At 53.4% G+C, this 16610-nt stretch overlaps 5 protein-coding genes across 5 annotated transcripts; 3 read left to right on the plus strand and 2 right to left on the minus strand.

Annotated features, from left to right (window-relative positions):
- Window positions 1–388: 388 nt before the first annotated feature.
- Window positions 389–5230, plus strand: CkaCkLH20_01509 (Spc97/Spc98 family protein; the record flags this gene model as incomplete). Its single annotated transcript, XM_038884228.1, has 6 exons — window positions 389–503; window positions 555–3193; window positions 3774–3813; window positions 3878–3984; window positions 4040–5051; window positions 5106–5230. 6 exons carry the CDS (start codon window positions 389–391, stop codon window positions 5228–5230), a joined length of 4038 nt encoding a protein of 1345 aa, XP_038750820.1.
- Window positions 5231–5687: 457 nt separating this feature from the next.
- On the minus strand, window positions 5688–6011 carry CkaCkLH20_01510 (uncharacterized protein; the record flags this gene model as incomplete). Its single annotated transcript, XM_038884229.1, has 1 exon — window positions 5688–6011. The coding sequence occupies one exon, from the start codon at window positions 6009–6011 to the stop codon at window positions 5688–5690; it is 324 nt and encodes a 107-aa protein (XP_038750821.1).
- Window positions 6012–11456: 5445 nt separating this feature from the next.
- Window positions 11457–13275, plus strand: CkaCkLH20_01511 (cytochrome p450 61; the record flags this gene model as incomplete). The annotated part of the gene is made up of 5 exons (XM_038884230.1): window positions 11457–11619; window positions 11680–11830; window positions 11881–12845; window positions 12896–13179; window positions 13237–13275. The coding sequence occupies 5 exons, from the start codon at window positions 11457–11459 to the stop codon at window positions 13273–13275; spliced, it is 1602 nt and encodes a 533-aa protein (XP_038750822.1).
- A 767-nt stretch (window positions 13276–14042) lies between these two features.
- CkaCkLH20_01512 (rhodanese-like domain-containing protein) lies at window positions 14043–14718 on the plus strand (the record flags this gene model as incomplete). The annotated part of the gene is made up of 2 exons (XM_038884231.1): window positions 14043–14325; window positions 14429–14718. The coding sequence occupies 2 exons, from the start codon at window positions 14043–14045 to the stop codon at window positions 14716–14718; spliced, it is 573 nt and encodes a 190-aa protein (XP_038750823.1).
- A 278-nt stretch (window positions 14719–14996) lies between these two features.
- Window positions 14997–15977, minus strand: CkaCkLH20_01513 (yip1 domain family; the record flags this gene model as incomplete). The annotated part of the gene is made up of 3 exons (XM_038884232.1): window positions 14997–15415; window positions 15484–15874; window positions 15930–15977. 3 exons carry the CDS (start codon window positions 15975–15977, stop codon window positions 14997–14999), a joined length of 858 nt encoding a protein of 285 aa, XP_038750824.1.
- Window positions 15978–16610: the final 633 nt, after the last annotated feature.

The following is a 16610-nucleotide window of genomic DNA, read 5'->3' on the forward strand; positions in this document are numbered from 1 at the left end:
CTAATCTCGTCGTGAACTGTCGAAAAGCTAAACTTGCGCTTGGACCTAGGAGATATTGGAGCTCAGGCCAATGGGAGCTTGCTGGTCTAGGCGTACCTATAGTGCCTTACCTTAGGGTCGGGTGCCTCTTGAGCCGCCAGGGGCCGAGTTGCCCTGGGGGGGGGGGGGGCCACTGTCATTCTAGATGCAGGTGTCGTTTTAGTGCGTTGTGCCTGAAAGAATGACGCGCCAGTCGCGTCGCGGGCCCGCCGGTTTCTTGGCCTCGCCCTACAGCGTGAAATGAACGTCGTCCGGCCCAACCATATCACCAGATATGCGAAGCTACTGATCGCAGAGTGCATCACGAATATACTTCAACCAATGCTCCGCGAAACAGATCAGCTGGTCCATGATGTATGCGGAAGATGACTCTGCCGACGTGTTTGCGATTCCCGACTTCTGGGATCCGCCACAATGGGAATTACCGAAAGATACAACCAGCTTCTTCGCCCTCGACCTAACAGGTGCGCATTCTGTAGTATCTCTGGTTTCTACCCGCTGACAATCTCAATCAGCAGAGGAAGAGGACAAGGGGTCTCCCTTATGGAGTTTACCAAACGACCGGCCCAACAAGGTTTTCGAGCTTCCTGCGATAGATCCCATTCCAGAACAAGAGGAACCAAGCACCGTCGATGCACCAGAGCCGGAAGAGCATTCTCCTCCCGAACGCGATTTCGATCTTGATGAGTTATGGTTTGCCCTCGATAAACCGGTCAAGAAGGCTCCCGAGTTCAAGACATGGAACAGCTTCGAGTCACCGAAGTCTCCATCGACGAAACCCATTTTCATCTCAGAGGCAGGCCCAGCAGCCTTCGACGCCTTGATGGAACTCGAAGGAGACCCTTTGAAGATTGGAAGTTCTGACTTCAGCGTGGTGGAAGCAGGCCCCTACTGCAATGCGCTCCTGGCTCTTGCTCTTGGCAGAGAATCGGTGTTTTTCTCGTGGGAAGAAGAATCAAAGTCATTCAAGCCGGCTCTTCCAAGAATCAGAGTCTCAGCTTATACTGGCAACACGATTCAAGAAGTACAGCGTTCATGCTTGAAGTGTGGTCACACATATCGCCGGTTACGATTGTTTGTCGACACGACGTATCAGAGAAATGCCACTCCGTGTCGCGTGGCTTTGGCAAGTTCCGTGGACAAGGCGCTGTTAGTCATCCAGAGCAGTATTGCCTTGCACCACCAGTCTCCTCGATCGATTCTTCAAGTTCAGTCGCTCGTCAGCCAAACGTACACTATCCTGAAGCAATTTGATTCGCTAGTTTCCAAGATCCGACGGGAGCACCTCGACGAAGACGTTTTCGTTATTGTCTTCCAACAGGCCCAGTCTGCCGAGTACGCCGAGGTACACTTGAGAGATATGATGCGAGAGGTGTTACGGCGCGTATCCAGGCCATGGATCGAACTTGTGGAGGAGTGGATTGGCACGCGGCGCGAAGTCGGCGTGCCACTGGGCAAGCATGAAGTGGGAAGGTCCAGAGGCTTCATCAAAGTCGAGTCTGAGACCTACATCGACGATTTCGGGGACGAGGTTGAAGAAGTCGACTTTCGCCTCGATGCTGAGCGGATACCCAGCTTCATGCCAGACGATATCGTGAAATCACTCTTCGAAGTTGGGCGGAATTTACGCTTCATCAGAACTTCCCATCCGAAACACCCATTGGCGCAATCGAGTGTGATCTCGACGAGCCGTCCTCCACTTGTCGAGTGGCTGTTCGACTGGGATGCCATAGTTGAACTCGAAAGCAGGATACATTCGTACGAGCATACTTTGCGGGCGGCTATTCAGCAGCCTGCATCGGAGCAACTCGCTAAAGTCGACGTCCCTGGACTGCCAATGGAAGTTTCCGCAGGATATCAACTGCAATTCTTTGGTCTCGACGAAGGCCAGCTGCAAAGTCGATTAGATTCCTCCTTGCAAGATTTTGCGCAACCCATGGGAGATTCAACATCGGAAGATCCGTTGGGCATCATCATCAGGGAGCGCTTGTCCGATGTCACAACAGAGGTAGGGAACGCCGGTACCGATTTCACGCCGCACTGGTCCTTGCTTCCGGTTCTCTCGTTCGGTTCCATCATTTCCGCTCAATCCAGGGTGGTTGGTAGAGAAAGTCTCAAGTTGCTCTTTGCCTCTCATGGCCTTAGAGAGCATTTGAAATTGCAGAAAGAATTCCAGCTCCTTGGGAACGGCTTCTTCTGCAGCCGTCTATCCCATGCCCTGTTCGACCCAGACCTGGAGACAGCTGAGAGACAAACTGGTGTCGCTCACCAGGGCGGCGTGATGGGTTTGCGGCTGAGTGGTAGAGACACTTGGCCGCCTGCCAGCTCAGAGTTGCGCTTGGCGCTGATGGGTGTTCTGGTCGAAAGTTACGAAGGCCCCGTGTACGAGAGCCTATCCAGACCACGAGACGGCGAAGCAAACGAGCTTCCTGGGGATCTAAGTTTCGGTGTACGCAGCCTCTCCAACGACGAGATTGATAAATGCATGGATCCAGACGGATTGGAAGCACTTGATTTCCTTCGATTGTCTTACAAGCCTCCTCCGGCATTGGGATCCGTCATCACACCAATCATTATAGTGCAATATGATCGCATCTTCAAACTGCTCCTGCGGGTCTTGCGGATGCAATACACGGTCAATCGGCTCTTCCGCGATATCACAGCCAGGGAGTCCGGGTGGCAAGACATAGAAGACGTATCGGTCCGTTTCTGTTTCGAGGCTCGTCACTTTATTGCGAGTATCAGCAGCTATATTTTCGACACTGGGATTGAGATGCCATGGCAGGCATTCGGAACTCTTGTGGACCAGGTTGAGGCAGACTTGAAGGGCGACGACATGGAGGAACAGGCAGGTTCGGCAATTAGCCCAGACCGTCTCCGGGAATATCATTCCCAGGTGCTCGATCGAATCATGCTGGCGTTGCTACTAAGGAAAAGACAACAGCCTGTTCTCAAGTTGTTAGAGGACATATTTCGAGCCATACTGGAGTTCGCCAAGTATGCTAGACTTAGGGTCGATATGCGTCGAGCTCGCAGTCAGGGAGAGTCAACCGCCAAGGGCTTATACAAGATCTTCAGGCGGAACGTGGAGGTGTTTCTGACAGTCTGCAAAGGACTTAGTGAAAAGGGCGATTATGGTGCGAAGAAGGATACGGTGAGCGAAAAAGCAGGCTCGGAGAGAATTGAGGCGTTGGAGAATAATCCTATCGCTCAACTGCTCTTGAAGTTAGACATGTTCACTTATTATTCGAAGGCATGACGTGGATGAGTCCGCGGACGAATAGATACCCCGGCGTTGGATGAATTGTTAATTCCATCTGGACGCGAAACGTTGTGCAGTCTTCATATGCCCAAACATTGGTTACTACCTAGGTAGGTAGGCGATAGGTTAGGTTAGGTCATTTAATTTCAGAAATTCAGATGACAGGTCAAGTCTGGATGGCCCTGGACAGCCGTGCCCCGCCATTGCCCAGCAATGACCTGACGCCCCGGGCAGCCTCAGCTGTGAGTGCTGTTACCTTAGTGCCCCGCATCGCGTGTCCCACTGCGGTGCCGCCCGGGCGTTATTGATTACTTTCCGTCATTGGACGAAATACATTCCTGAACAAAACAAAAGAAACCGCACCCGCCGTTACGACTGTCGTTCCTCAACAGCAATCAACCACTTGGAAGACCGTTCAGACATCATGTCTCGCCCTGGTCAATCTGCGCGAAACCTGACTCTAACCGAAGAGTTGGAGAAATTGGAGCAGTCCATCACTCTCACTCTACAGGGTAAAGCATGCTCTCGAAGAAGAGTCGGTCTGTTTTGCTGAAGCAATGACTGACCCTTCCGCAGAGATCGACTCCAACTTCAGCAAGGCTCATCGGATTGTTACCAGCAGCATTTTGCCCATTGTTGAACAGTATGGCGAGAATTCGCGAAACGTTTGGGAAGCTTCCAAGGTCTGTTGCACTGCTTGCCACTGCGATGCTTATAACTGACATTGGCGGCTCATAGTTCTGGAAACAATTCTTCGAGGCTTCGGCCAACGTGTCGCTTTCGGGGTACGAAGAACTAGCCAACGACGACGATGAGACTGGTGTTGGCGAAGAGTCAGCTGTACAAGACGGATCGACTGCCCAATACGCCACACCACGTCGTGGTGGTAACAGCGCCGAAGACGAAACTATAACCTCTACCGCCGAGTCGACCTTCCAACCCGAAGAGTCCATGATAGGCGGCGACGACGATCTGACCGGAAGCACTCCGCGAGTTCCCAAGACCAAAACAATCCAGACACAGTTCTCAAGCCTCGAATCCCCTTACGAGGCGCTTAAGCGCGAGCTCAAGGGGGAGCCCCCTGCCCCGTACGAGGAAGACGACGAGGACGAGGACATTGGCCTTGGCGAGGATTCTACCGTGCTGTTCGCCCAGCACACCGCTCGGCTGCCTGACATGTCGATGACGCCCCGCTCGTCGCTTGCGCCGCCGCAATCGGCGAAGCAGCACAAAGATCCTCTGATGCACCGTATGCTCGACAAGACCTTCCGCATCCAAGCGACGCCGCACAAAGGTCCGACCTATCGGGTTTCGCCGCTGAAGCGTGAGATGAAGCCCAAGGAAGAAGAAGACGTGCCGTCTTGGCGGCGGCAAGACTCCCCTTTGTCGTCGCCCGTCATGGCGGTCCCGACGCTGCGCAGCGAGGCCTTCATGTCACCTGCCAAGTCCAGACGGCTTGCTGCTGCAACGGCTGCGGCCTCTTCGGGGCCTCGGACCCCTGGTGTCAGCGTCCAAACTCCTGCTACGGGCCGGAAGACCAAGGATGTTTTTGCCGGCAAGCCTTACTTCAAAAGCACGTTTGACGACGACACCACGACGACCGATATTGGCGCCGGCGTATTGTCGAAGGATAAGTATGAGATCAACTGGGAAAGTGACAGTGATGAGGACCAGGCGCTGTACGGTGGTATGAGTCCGCCTAAGACGATCCAATTTGCGCTGCCTCAGTCAAAGCTTCTCCAGACGCCTGGTGAGTAGTAGAACTTTCTGGAAGAAGTCTTCTTGTCAACTGACAAGATCACAGCTCGGGAAGCCAGTAAGCGTATTGTTGACGATATCCTGATGACGGCTGGCGCCGAACCAGAGAGTTCGGAGTACAGTCCGACGATGGTCAAGATGAACGAGGATATTCTCAATGAGAGCTTTTAGCTACTCCATTGAAGACATTGATCTTGAGTCATTACGCCTCCCGGGGAGGCAATTGCTCTTGAAAACAAGATACCCTGAATTTGAACTCCCAACCCGCCTTAGGTTGCCTCCCTTCGTAAAGCTGTACCATGAAATGACCCAAGCCGATGAGAAAACCGTTCCCTTTTAATCTGACATCATGAGCACCCGCCCCCCTTGATACTTTTTCCAATACTTCAATAAGGCCAGTGACTCTTCTCCCTAGTACCTGGTCGATTACCGGCCCCTGGGGCGGCGATGCTGCTTTTCATGTTCCCTCCCCTATAAATCGTTGCGAGCAGGAGAAGACCAAAATTCCGACTGCGAAACACCCAGCAAGTTAGAAAACCAAGAAAACAACATCAAAAGACGTAAAACCAGAGCACGAGGAAGCCTCTCGAGGCATATCTCATGTCGCATGGTGTTGTCGTGGAAAGGGCTAAATAGAAAGGCGTACTTGGTTTTTAAGGACCTGGGCGTTGGCGTCCTCGGCGGCTCGTTGGCGGGCAACCAGAGATGAAGACTTCTTGGCGGTTAAGGACTTGTTATGGGAGCGGTGGCGTTTGTCCTTCAACAGAGAGACGGAGCTACCGAAGCTGGAGACCGAGGCGGCGTCAAACTCTTTCGGATGTTGTTGACCGGAAGAGAATTGTGTCTGGGAGCTCTCGGCCGCCGATCCTTGCTGGATGGCTGAGAGGACGGCGTAGCTATGCTGCTTGTCGCCGGTGATGGAGGTAGAGAAGGTAGAGTGCATGCCGGACATGTCTGCCGTGTTGAATAGGTCGGTTGGTGGTAGGATGAGGTTATTGGTCTTGTAAACCGAAGTCGACTTGAAAGTCTGGAGTGGATTGTAGCAGAAAGCTCTTGTTTGCTCGTGTTATTCTGACTGAATGATGACGACCCAAGACCTAAGGCCAACGGCGAAGAGGAGGCTCTACTTATACAAACTTGACCCTCAACTTGAATCAAGAATCCTACAATGCACTGCAAATGTACACACTTGCAACGGGGCGACGAATACTCCCAGCTAGGAGTCACGGCTTCTCACTCGGGAACGCCTACGGGGGCTTGGTATCCACAGACCAAGCTTATTTGCCAGCGATCCCAGTCGTTGATCATCAAACGTCAACGGCCGTCAGCATCATCGTCAACATCACCGTAAGCTCGGGGTGAAAGTGAGTCTTTCTGCCACACGTCGCACTCCGGGTCGATTTTACCGCCGGTACGGGTGCGGCCTGGGGAAGCTAACGCCGGAATAGGTGAGCGGGATGGATGGAAAGAAGCGCCGTCTGGAAACGCGTGTAATGACAATTTTACTATGCATTGGAAACGTGAGTCATTACGCAGGGCGTGCGCCGCCCCATGCGGCGCCGCACTCGCTCGTGACAGCCTCCTAGACGTGTGTAACCCTCGATGACGGGCGCCGCGTTCGTGTTGTTTGATGTGGCAGTCGTCTTACCGAAGCGGAACGGTCCCGGGTAAAGGCTGACTTGACCTGGAAAGAAAGGCAGATGACTGCCTAGCGATGAGCCTTGGGACCTGGGGGGCCGACGACGCCCGCACGCGAATAGACACCCGGCCTCAAGGCCATATCTCCGGTTCGTCAGTGAAGACGTTGCAATGTGCCTGGGATGTTGCCTAAGATCTTGCGGGCACGAGAGCAGGCAGGAGATGCATCACCAGGCCACGAAAGCCTGTGCTGTTGGTTTACGGCAGCGATGATGGGCAGCATGCTTGGGATGCGGTGAGACGCCGCCGGAGGTTTGCCGTTGGCAGGCTCGGAGGGGTGGCCGAAGACCCACACACCAAGATAAGGTGAGAAAAAAAGAAAAAGACTTTGCAGATCCGGGAGTCACTTTCACAGCAATTCTACTACTGCAATTTTCCTCACCGTTTCGTACAGAAACCACACACTCTGTCCCCTCCGCTCATGTCCGGGTTGAGTCATCGGAGGCATGCGTCCCTGCAGTCGCAGCATCTGGTTCCATTCCGCTGCTTCGTCAGAGCGGGAGGTCTTGTGGGGCCGGCTGACGCAGGCTCCAGGTCGCCAGGTAAGGTAAGCGGTTCGGTGCCGAATTGCACCCCTCTCAGGTAACCTAGGTTCCGCAACACCACGTTAATGCGAACGTGAACATGTTTTACAAGAACCATCCGGGAAGTGAGACTTCGTAACGACGAGTAGGGTCACAGGATGCCAAATATTCTTTGCGGTAATTCTTTCTCTTCGAGTCTGGAAAAGGGCGTAACTTGATTCAGCGTGCCGTGTTATTATCTTTGGGGGGTCATTGGAAATGACGAGTTTTTACTCGCAGCCCTGTTTGATCCCGCCTTGGGATGTCAAGGGACAACTTGCTCGGGAATCTATCGGAATCTCAGGTTCGCAAACGACCGGAACGTGGGCCGCTCCCTTCAAACAAGCTTAACTATATTGTCGTCAATTCTCGATCGGCATTCGTACGCAATCCCGCAGCATTGCGATCCATGTGTCTGTCGCTGACATCAATGCTTGGCGGACGCGTAGCTGATTGCGACACAGGTGTCCACGGCGATGCGCAACTTACAAATCATCCATCTTCCATGCTTCGTCGATCAAGAATACTATGTTTTCCCAGCCGCCATCCTGTCTTCATTCTGAACATAAACAGTCGACTATGACCCCGCAGCTTGCAACTGTTACTGTCGGCTAGGGTCCAACACTTTCGCATATTCGAAGCTCTTTTGTGTCATCAGTCATGCTTGTCGTGGCTTTGCAACAATATACATACTATGATCACATGGAGGGCGTTTTCTTTTTTTCTACGATTGATTCTCTGCTTGGGTTTTCGGAAGTGGCGTTTGACGGGTTGAGGGTTTTGTTTAAGTCGACTGTACGGCCGTCCGGTTGAGTCTACCAAGAGCCGACTTCATCTTTATATTGCCGACACTTTGAAACCTCATCGGCCGAAACAAGCGATGATAATGCTTGCTCATGAACCAAGAGAGTTTCAATACTCATAGTCTTGCCCACAAGGGAACACATCACATATGAGACTTTGATGCCCAGGCCGAAGGTCGCTGCTCCATCTAGAGTCGCGGCCGAAGAAAAGGCAATGTATGTAGATTGAAAGGAAGATGTTAGAATAACTCGTTTGTCAGGCATTGGTGGACCACAAAGACTACGGAACCGCGTATTCAACGTCACCCGTAATGCAGCACGTATCTAAACTCAAATGATATCTCAGTGGCGGCTAGACTTTGCTGTAAGCCGGCGCAACAAGCCAGGTTCTCAGATGTGCGAGGAGGCTAGAAACAACCAGCACATACGGTACGTGAAGTTGGCTACCGGGAATTTGTTTCAGTGATGACGAGAAGCTTTACAAGTTCATCCGGTAAATTTCCCAAGAACCGTAGTGCTCCTGCTCCTACTTCCAGGTCCACCCACCATGGCTTCGGCTGAATCCTGGTGGACGATCTGAAGAAGTGACAGGCTCGATGGTGAGGTAGAGTTTCTACAGATGGGATGAACGAAGGCCATTGGTCCGACGAGACATAAGTACGACCGTATCCATGGGTAAGTTGGCTTCGAATTCTAAAGTGAAGCGGATGTTGGCGATGTATTCGTAAAGTACCCATCGCCTACACCTGTGACTCTCCCTCCGTTCCGCAGTGACGGGAAGGTGGTCTGTGTCAGGGAGACAGGCCTCCACAAACCTTATTTAGAGCCTCAAGATGTCATTAAAGACGGGAAGGCGGTGTGGGAATCAACGCGGTGCGCACCAATCAGGCATTACCCCGCCACGTGCGAGCCAAACTGCTTACTAAGATCGTATTCGTATTACTGGACGAGAAAAACCGGCCTGAGCTCCTGCAGATCTGTAGTCTGATTGGATAGATGGGACGACATCGCCAGGGGTAGTCGCTTGCGGATTGGTCAATCAGAGCTCCCAGAACCAGCGCAACGGCAAGCACAGCACAGCTTTTTGCGCCAACGAGAAATTAATCACGTCCTAGGTACCTAGTGATCGCAGGGGAGGAATTTCAACTCCACCGGAAAGACGCATCACCTCACTCCCCGCCGCCTGTTGCAAGTGCAAGCTTGCCTGCGCCTGCATTATGTTTGCATATGTTTATGAAACATTACCGTCGGGAGGGCTGTTCGCCGAGTGCACTGATGCATTCGTTGGTCCCGTCCATCGCTGAAGTCACCGACAGAACGCCACAAGATGGGAAAGTTGCGAAAGTACCTATGCTGTATGAATACACACCACGCTAGCGATGTTTGGCTTGCTCTTAGCAGCTGGGTGCTGGGTTAGGGGAAGCAGGGTGACACTGACATTTGACAGTAGAAACCAACTGCACCTCGGGAAACAAAATCGCCTGCCAATGCCAAAGCTTTGCAACTACTACGTCGGACGGCTTACCTTCGCCTGAGCTCATTCGACATCGCGTGTTAAATGCCATGTATACGAATACGTGAGAGACGGGGAAGAAAAAAAGTGATCCTGGAGTCTGGAAAGGTCAGGCTGGCACTGAGCATCTCGCATCACACCAGATTCAGGGTCGCATAGGAACCCCACGTCTTGCGCCATTCGGCGTCTTCGCTCTGATGGACGGATGTCGATGTCGATGCGCATCCAATAGGACCAGACAGAAAGTCATTCAGCCAGGACGGACACGCAAACGCCGTGCCGCCGCCGAGAGATGGTGCTGATTTGGGGACCGAATGGGCAGTTTTTTCTTTTTTTCTTTTCCACCCCTCCCCCTTCTCCGTCTCGGAGACGAGCTGGGCCCCGAAAAGCCCTGCACATTGTCGTTGGACAGCCCAAGGAGATTTCTTCCCCCCTCTTAAACGAAACGAGTACCACTAGTTGGACCCAACAAATTTCGACACTAATGCTGTCTGGTGCGACTCGACCTGTGGAAAAGCAGCACGGTAATAACATGATGCCGGTTGATTATGGGAAAGCAAATTGGCTCTATCGTCTTTCAAGGTGCTCATGCGCGCAAGCTGTTGACCGCCCGGCCACGCGAGATGACAATGCAGTGGTGCTTACAGCCGTTCTCGTTCCTGATCTTCTTTTCACATCATGGGCCCCATCCGAATTCTCAAGTGCTGTCCGTCAATATAAGCTTGTTTCTCCTCAAAATCCGGAAAGGTCAGTGTGCCATATTGACCTCAACTTCACAGGGAAAACGATGGAAACTTTTGACAACAGACGGGATGCAGGGAAATCCAAATCCAACCCCCCTGGGTGCAATAAACTCAAGGACTTCCCACGGACATCCAGCCCGGTTGTCGCTGCTGGTCCCTCCACTGCTTTACACAGCCCTGCCTTGCAGCGCTGAAGTGCTGCAGCGAGCTGCGCTCTTCGTCCCAACACATGAAATGGATCCCAAGACAGCATCATGGCATCTGAATTGAGAAGAAAGCAAAAGGACGTGGAATGAAAAGCCCAAGTACCTTGACCAACCATAACCGCCCGGGACGAGCCCACACTAACAATACTGATGGAATTTTCGCGCTTTCTCGCTGGCGCATCTTGCCTGGGCGCTTCCTTGAAGGTAGGTGGTCGGTCCTAGACGTGTTAGTAAGGTATGGTCAACACAGGGTAGCCTCAAGATTCAATACCAATGAAGAAGTAAAGACAATCTGGAATCTCAAATACATTCAGAATCCACACCTAAGGTACCCAAGGACTCCTTCCTACCTTGGAGGGAAAAAGAAAAAAGAAAACAAGCGAGAAAGGGGAAGATGGAAGTTGTGTAGGTCTACCTTACCTAGGTACTGGTACTTTCCAGTGACCCGCTGTAGCTACCTTACCCAAACTTCACCTGGCCTACCTACCTTACCTACCTACCTACGGATACCACCACGACAGAACCTCCTTCAGTATCCACCTCCTCCCCCCGGTCAACGCCCATGTCCGCATCCACGGCAAGATTGTCAACTCCCTTCTTTTAATCTTCGATTACCTCCTTACCTTCCGCTCTCCTTTCCTGGTGAACCTCAACCTCCACCGTGAGAGTCCAACCGCCAGTCTCGCCCGCCCTGTCCTTGACTCTTTTCTTCCTTCAGGACGAAGTGCGCCAGACGAATTGACCCCGTCTTGCGCTGTGCTTGAGTCGACTCGCCGTACTCCTTGCGATTGGAGGTGGTGTTTCCGTTTCTCCCCCCCGGCCGGTCCCGAACCTGAAAACATCGATAACCTCGACAACACAGTCGGCAACCATGGAGTCAAACACGACTACCTTCACCTCGGTGTTGGCCAACGCCAAGCTTGGCAACGTCAACGTCCCTCCTCAGATCGACTATGTTATCGAGACTGTGACCAATGCCAGCGCTTGGACTATCGTGTTCACGCTGTTGGCTCTTGCTGTCGCGTACGATCAGAGTAAGTCGCGCGTCCATGTCCACACGAGGTGATGACAGGCCGTATCTGACATATCCGCAGTTAGCTACATCACCTCCAAGGGCACTATTGCCGGCCCTACCTTCAAGATGCCCTTCATTGGGCCGTTCTTGGAGTCCGTGAACCCCAAATTCGAGGAGTACAAGGCCAAATGGGCCAGCGGTCCTCTGAGCTGTGTCTCCGTCTTCCACAAGTTCGCGAGCTCAATCCCCTTCTGGCCCCGTGTTAGTCTAACCGCAGCAGATTCGTCGTCATCGCTTCAACTCGTGACATGGCTCGCAAGGTCTTCAACTCTCCCGGATATGTCAAGCCATGTGTCGTCGATGCCGCTCACAAGCTCCTTGGTCCAACCAACTGGGTTTTTCTCGATGGCAAACCCCATGTCGACTTCCGCAAAGGTCTCAACGGCCTCTTCACCCGCCAAGCCCTGGCTTCCTACCTGCCCGGCCAGGAGCAGGTTTACAAGACGTTCTTTCAGGAGTTCCTGAAGATCACCCGCGATGCTGGCGACAAGCCTGTCCCCTTCATGACGCATCTTCGCGATCTCATGACCGCCGTTTCTTGCCGTACCTTTGTCGGTTTCTACATCTCTGACGAGGCTGTTCGCAAAATCTCCACCGACTACTTCCTCATCACGGAAGCTCTTGAGCTCGTCAACTTCCCCATCATTCTTCCCTACACCAAGACCTGGTACGGGAAAAAGGCGGCCGACATGGTCATTGGCGAGTTCGCCAAGTGCGCCGCCAAGAGCAAGGTTCGCATGGCTGCAGGAGGAGACATCACCTGTATCATGGACGCCTGGGTCAAGGCCATTCTTGACTCCAAGAAGTGGCGCGAGGCTGAGGCTGCAGGATCGACCGAGGGTCTTGAGAAGCCCACTCCTCTTCTCCGCGAGTTCACCGACTACGAGATTGCGCAGACCGTCTTCACCTTCCTCTTTGCCTCCCAAGATGCTACCAGCAGTGCCGCCACTTGGCTCTTCCAGATTACTGCGCAGCGCCCCGATGTCCTTGCAAAGATTCGCGAGGAGAATCTGAAGGTCCGCAACGGCAATATCCACGCTGAACTCAACATGGACCAGCTGGAGTCCCTGACCTATACTCGTGCCGTCGTCCGCGAACTTCTCCGCTGGCGCCCACCCGTCATTATGGTGCCGTACCTGGCTAAGAAGCCCTTCCCGATTACCGACACCTACACCGTTCCTAAGGGTAAGTGTTTCGCATCGTGCAGCGTAGGATCTGTTACTGACTGAATATAGGTGCCATGATCATTCCCACCGTCTACCCCGCGCTCCGTGATCCCGAGGTGTACGACCGCCCCGACGAGTTCGACCCTGAGAGATACTATACTGGTGATGCGGAGGTTAAGGGCGCGAAGAACTTCCTCGTTTTCGGTGTTGGTCCTCATTACTGCCTTGGGCAGGTTTACGCTCAGCTGAACCTGGCACTCATGGTCGGCAAGGCGTCCGTTTTGATGGATTGGGAGCACCACGCTACTCCGTTATCCGAAGAGATCAAGGTGTTTGCGACAATCTTCCCCAAGGTATGTTTGGCTGTGTCAAAAGGGAATGAGGTACCAAGAAGACTAATGCGGATGTAGGATGACTGCCCTCTCACCTTCAAGGAGCGCACGGCATGAATCTTATAAATTCTTTGTTTGGCCAGCCGCCTGTTCCTTACGGCCATCCAATGACAATAGGCGTGTTTGGGTGATCCCATAGGATCTCCGCTAGCGCCTCAATGTGGATGTCAGCCACTTCGGGAGGCCGACGAAACGGGAGGGCCGTAAAGGACGGGTCGAGATTGGCCAAAGCCAACAATCTAGACTATAACTTTTAATCCACGTTTGTATGTATATAATTACTCGGGCATGGCCTCGCGGCTAGGCGAAAGTAGCATCTGGTTTGGACTTCAGGCTCCGGATGGAGTTTCTGGGTAGAGCGTCGGCCTGAATGATGTTACGAAGATGGACTCCATGGCCAATCGAAATTTCCAAAGTTACATGGTGTCACTCAAGCTGTGAAGTCGGTAGTCCTTATGCATCCATTGGGAGAAGAAGACGCGATGCAGTAGCTGTTGACGGGTTTGTATTGAAATGAGTCTGATTTCGGGAATCAGAACTGGGTTGATAAGACTAGATCAAGTGTGGGACATCGATTTCCCCAACAATGATAGGTGAAAGCGTAGTCCACGTCGTGAAGTTGGCGAGGTCGGGGGTTTCTGGTTATCCAAAAAGCCGAGCTGAATGAACTCCCCGGGTGACATCAGTGGACCCTTGACGGCATTTTCGCGCGTATCCTCGCCGACATCGACCCCACCCACGCATTGACATCCGTTTGGAGCTCACGACCACCTTCACACCACATTCCTTCAACAACAATTTCGTCTGTAATTCTCAATTGGACGATGGCGTTTCCCAGACGAGCGTGCTCGAATGCACTTCGCGCTAGCTGCCGCGCCGCGGTTCCTACCGTTTCGAGACGTTCCTTTGCTGTCGCCGCCGCCGCCGCCGCCGCCGTTTCGAGGAGCTCCACACCTGCGGCGTCTGCTCGGCGCATTGCAGTCGTTGCGCCCAGGTTCTACTCATCCGACTCGGAGTACCATGAAATATCTGCTACGGGGAGCAAGTTATGGAACTTTGAGCAGATGAAGGAGCTCGCGAAGGATCCCAAGGGCGTGGTGATTGTTGGTATGTGCCCCCGCCCACTGCCTCTTGGTCCTCCGCCAGCCCCGGCTCCGAGGGCCGTTGCTGTGATCAGTGGCTCGAGTTGCTGACATGGGTTTGGCGGCAGATGCGCGCGAACCTCACGAACTCGTGGAGACGGGCCGTATCCCCTCGGCCATCAATATCCCCGTCGCGACGGCGCCCGAGAGCTTCTTCATCGCCGAGGAGGACTTTGAGGACCGATACGGCTACCCGCGTCCGAGCAAGGACACGGAGATTGTATTTTACTGCAAGGCCGGCGTGCGTAGTAAGGCTTTTGCCACGATCGCAAGGGAGGCAGGGTGGAAGAACGTCGGGGAGTACCCCGGCAGCTGGCTTGATTGGAAGAAGAACGGGGGAGAGGTTGAGCCTAAGTAATGAGTTCGGCCACAGGCCATGCGATGCGGACGCTTAAGCTACACGTAAGATCTAGGCGGCATATAATACATGGCACAGTAACAGCACGGCGTGGACGCTCGCATTCGATCATGATATTCGTTGCACAATACTGGTACATGAAGTCGCCGCATCGGCGGACGACACGGCAACGCCCATTCCCAAACTCTCAGAAACAAACGATGTATCCTTCCTTTCTGTCACATTCTCGTTACGGTTCTACGCAAATAATGCCCGCAGCCATTCTCGTCACAGTCGGATTAGAAGAATTCGGGCTTGGGAGGCTGTCCCTCGGCAGGAGGCTGCGCGGGGTTGCTCGCGACGGGGCTGCCGTGCGCGAAGAAGAGAATCTTAATTGCGAGAGACAGGCCGAGGTGCAAGGCGACGACGACGACAAGAAGAATCTTGCTCGTCTGGTGGTCGGTGGCGCTGAGGACCGGGTATAGGTTGCGCAACAGGAAGGCGACGGACATGCCGCAGCCGACGGCGACGAAGACCCAGTTAAGAATGTTGATCGGGGACCAACTGATGAGGGCAACGGGGATCCAAATCAGATTTGCGTAGCCATACAGAGCCCAGCACTCGAGGAGGTTGGCGGACTCGGAGCCAAAGTAGCGGAGGGCTAGATAGAGGCCCACGGGGACAAAGAGAGTGTAGCCGTAGACGAGACCAGCGGCGCCTGAAAAGGGTAAAGAGTGTTAGCTGGCTTCGCAGGCATATGCGAGATAGCAAGATCTGAGTGCGCACCGCTGAGAAGCTTAAAGTCATAAGCAAACGGCCCGGTGCCGGTGCTGGAGAGGTACTGGCTGATGGTGCCACCGAGGAAGAGGATCAGGACGACGGTCGTGGCGATCCAGAAGGGGCCGTAGAGGTCGGGGTTACCCTCGAGGACGTCGAGGAAGTTTGCGCGCGGGAACAGGGCGGCCCAGCAGCGGGAGAGAACGGCTGAGGTGTCGACATCGAAGTACTGGGCGTAGAAGTTCAAGCTCCATAGGAAGCGTTTCGAGGAGCCGGAGGAGGCCGTCGCGGGAGGAGGAAGTCCGGAAGAAGGAGGCTTGCGAGCGCCTGGTGCCGTGTCCGTGAAATTTGATGTGTGAAATTCGAGATCGTCTTGAAGATCAGTGTGGCCGAGATCACCCTACAGAGGTGAGTTGGATGGGTTCGCACTGAGGGCACGAGGGATGCAACTGTACCTCATCGTCGACGTCAACAACGGCGTCATAACCGGAACCTGACGGCATGGCTACGGTGTGAAGTTGAAAGCTTCCTTCCTATGCTGTGTACCTATTCGTCGACCCGAATGATGAAATCGTGGGTGCACCGATCGTCTTTTTGCGTGGATCGTAAGTTCGAGGTGTTCGCGGGTTCGCAGCTGAAGCTCGGGACAGGTGTTGTAATCCCACGTCTGCGTTTTGGCCCTGGAGGTGAGCTCCCTGTCAAACGGCCCCACTCTAAATGTCGCTGCCACGCAGCATAGGTATTTGCACTAATGCGAATAATTGTCACTACGAATTTATGCGTCTCATCTGACAAGGGCAGGCCGCATCACTCACATTGTAGATTGAAGACATCACCTGACTCAACATGCGGGCGCATGAAATCGGTTATTCGCGACTGGGTTTGAGGCTCTGTATTCTACTACGGTGCTGATTTCCGTGGTGTCATCAGTGAAATATGCCAGTCGCCATCCTGCATCCATCATAGTACGTAACTCATGCCCATTGGCATCTCCTTGGTGCACTCAGGACGCCCAGGCAGCGCTCTCGCCAGATGATTCAGCCTCCGATCAGACAGGGTACGATTATCCGGATTTCCTATGTTTTGAGGTAGGGCGACTAATTCAGTTTTTTATTCGGAACTGTTTGCCGGTGTGA

Source organism: Colletotrichum karsti (genome assembly GCF_011947395.1).
Source record: "Colletotrichum karsti strain CkLH20 chromosome Unknown Scaffold3, whole genome shotgun sequence".
Lineage (NCBI taxonomy): Eukaryota > Fungi > Ascomycota > Sordariomycetes > Glomerellales > Glomerellaceae > Colletotrichum > Colletotrichum karsti.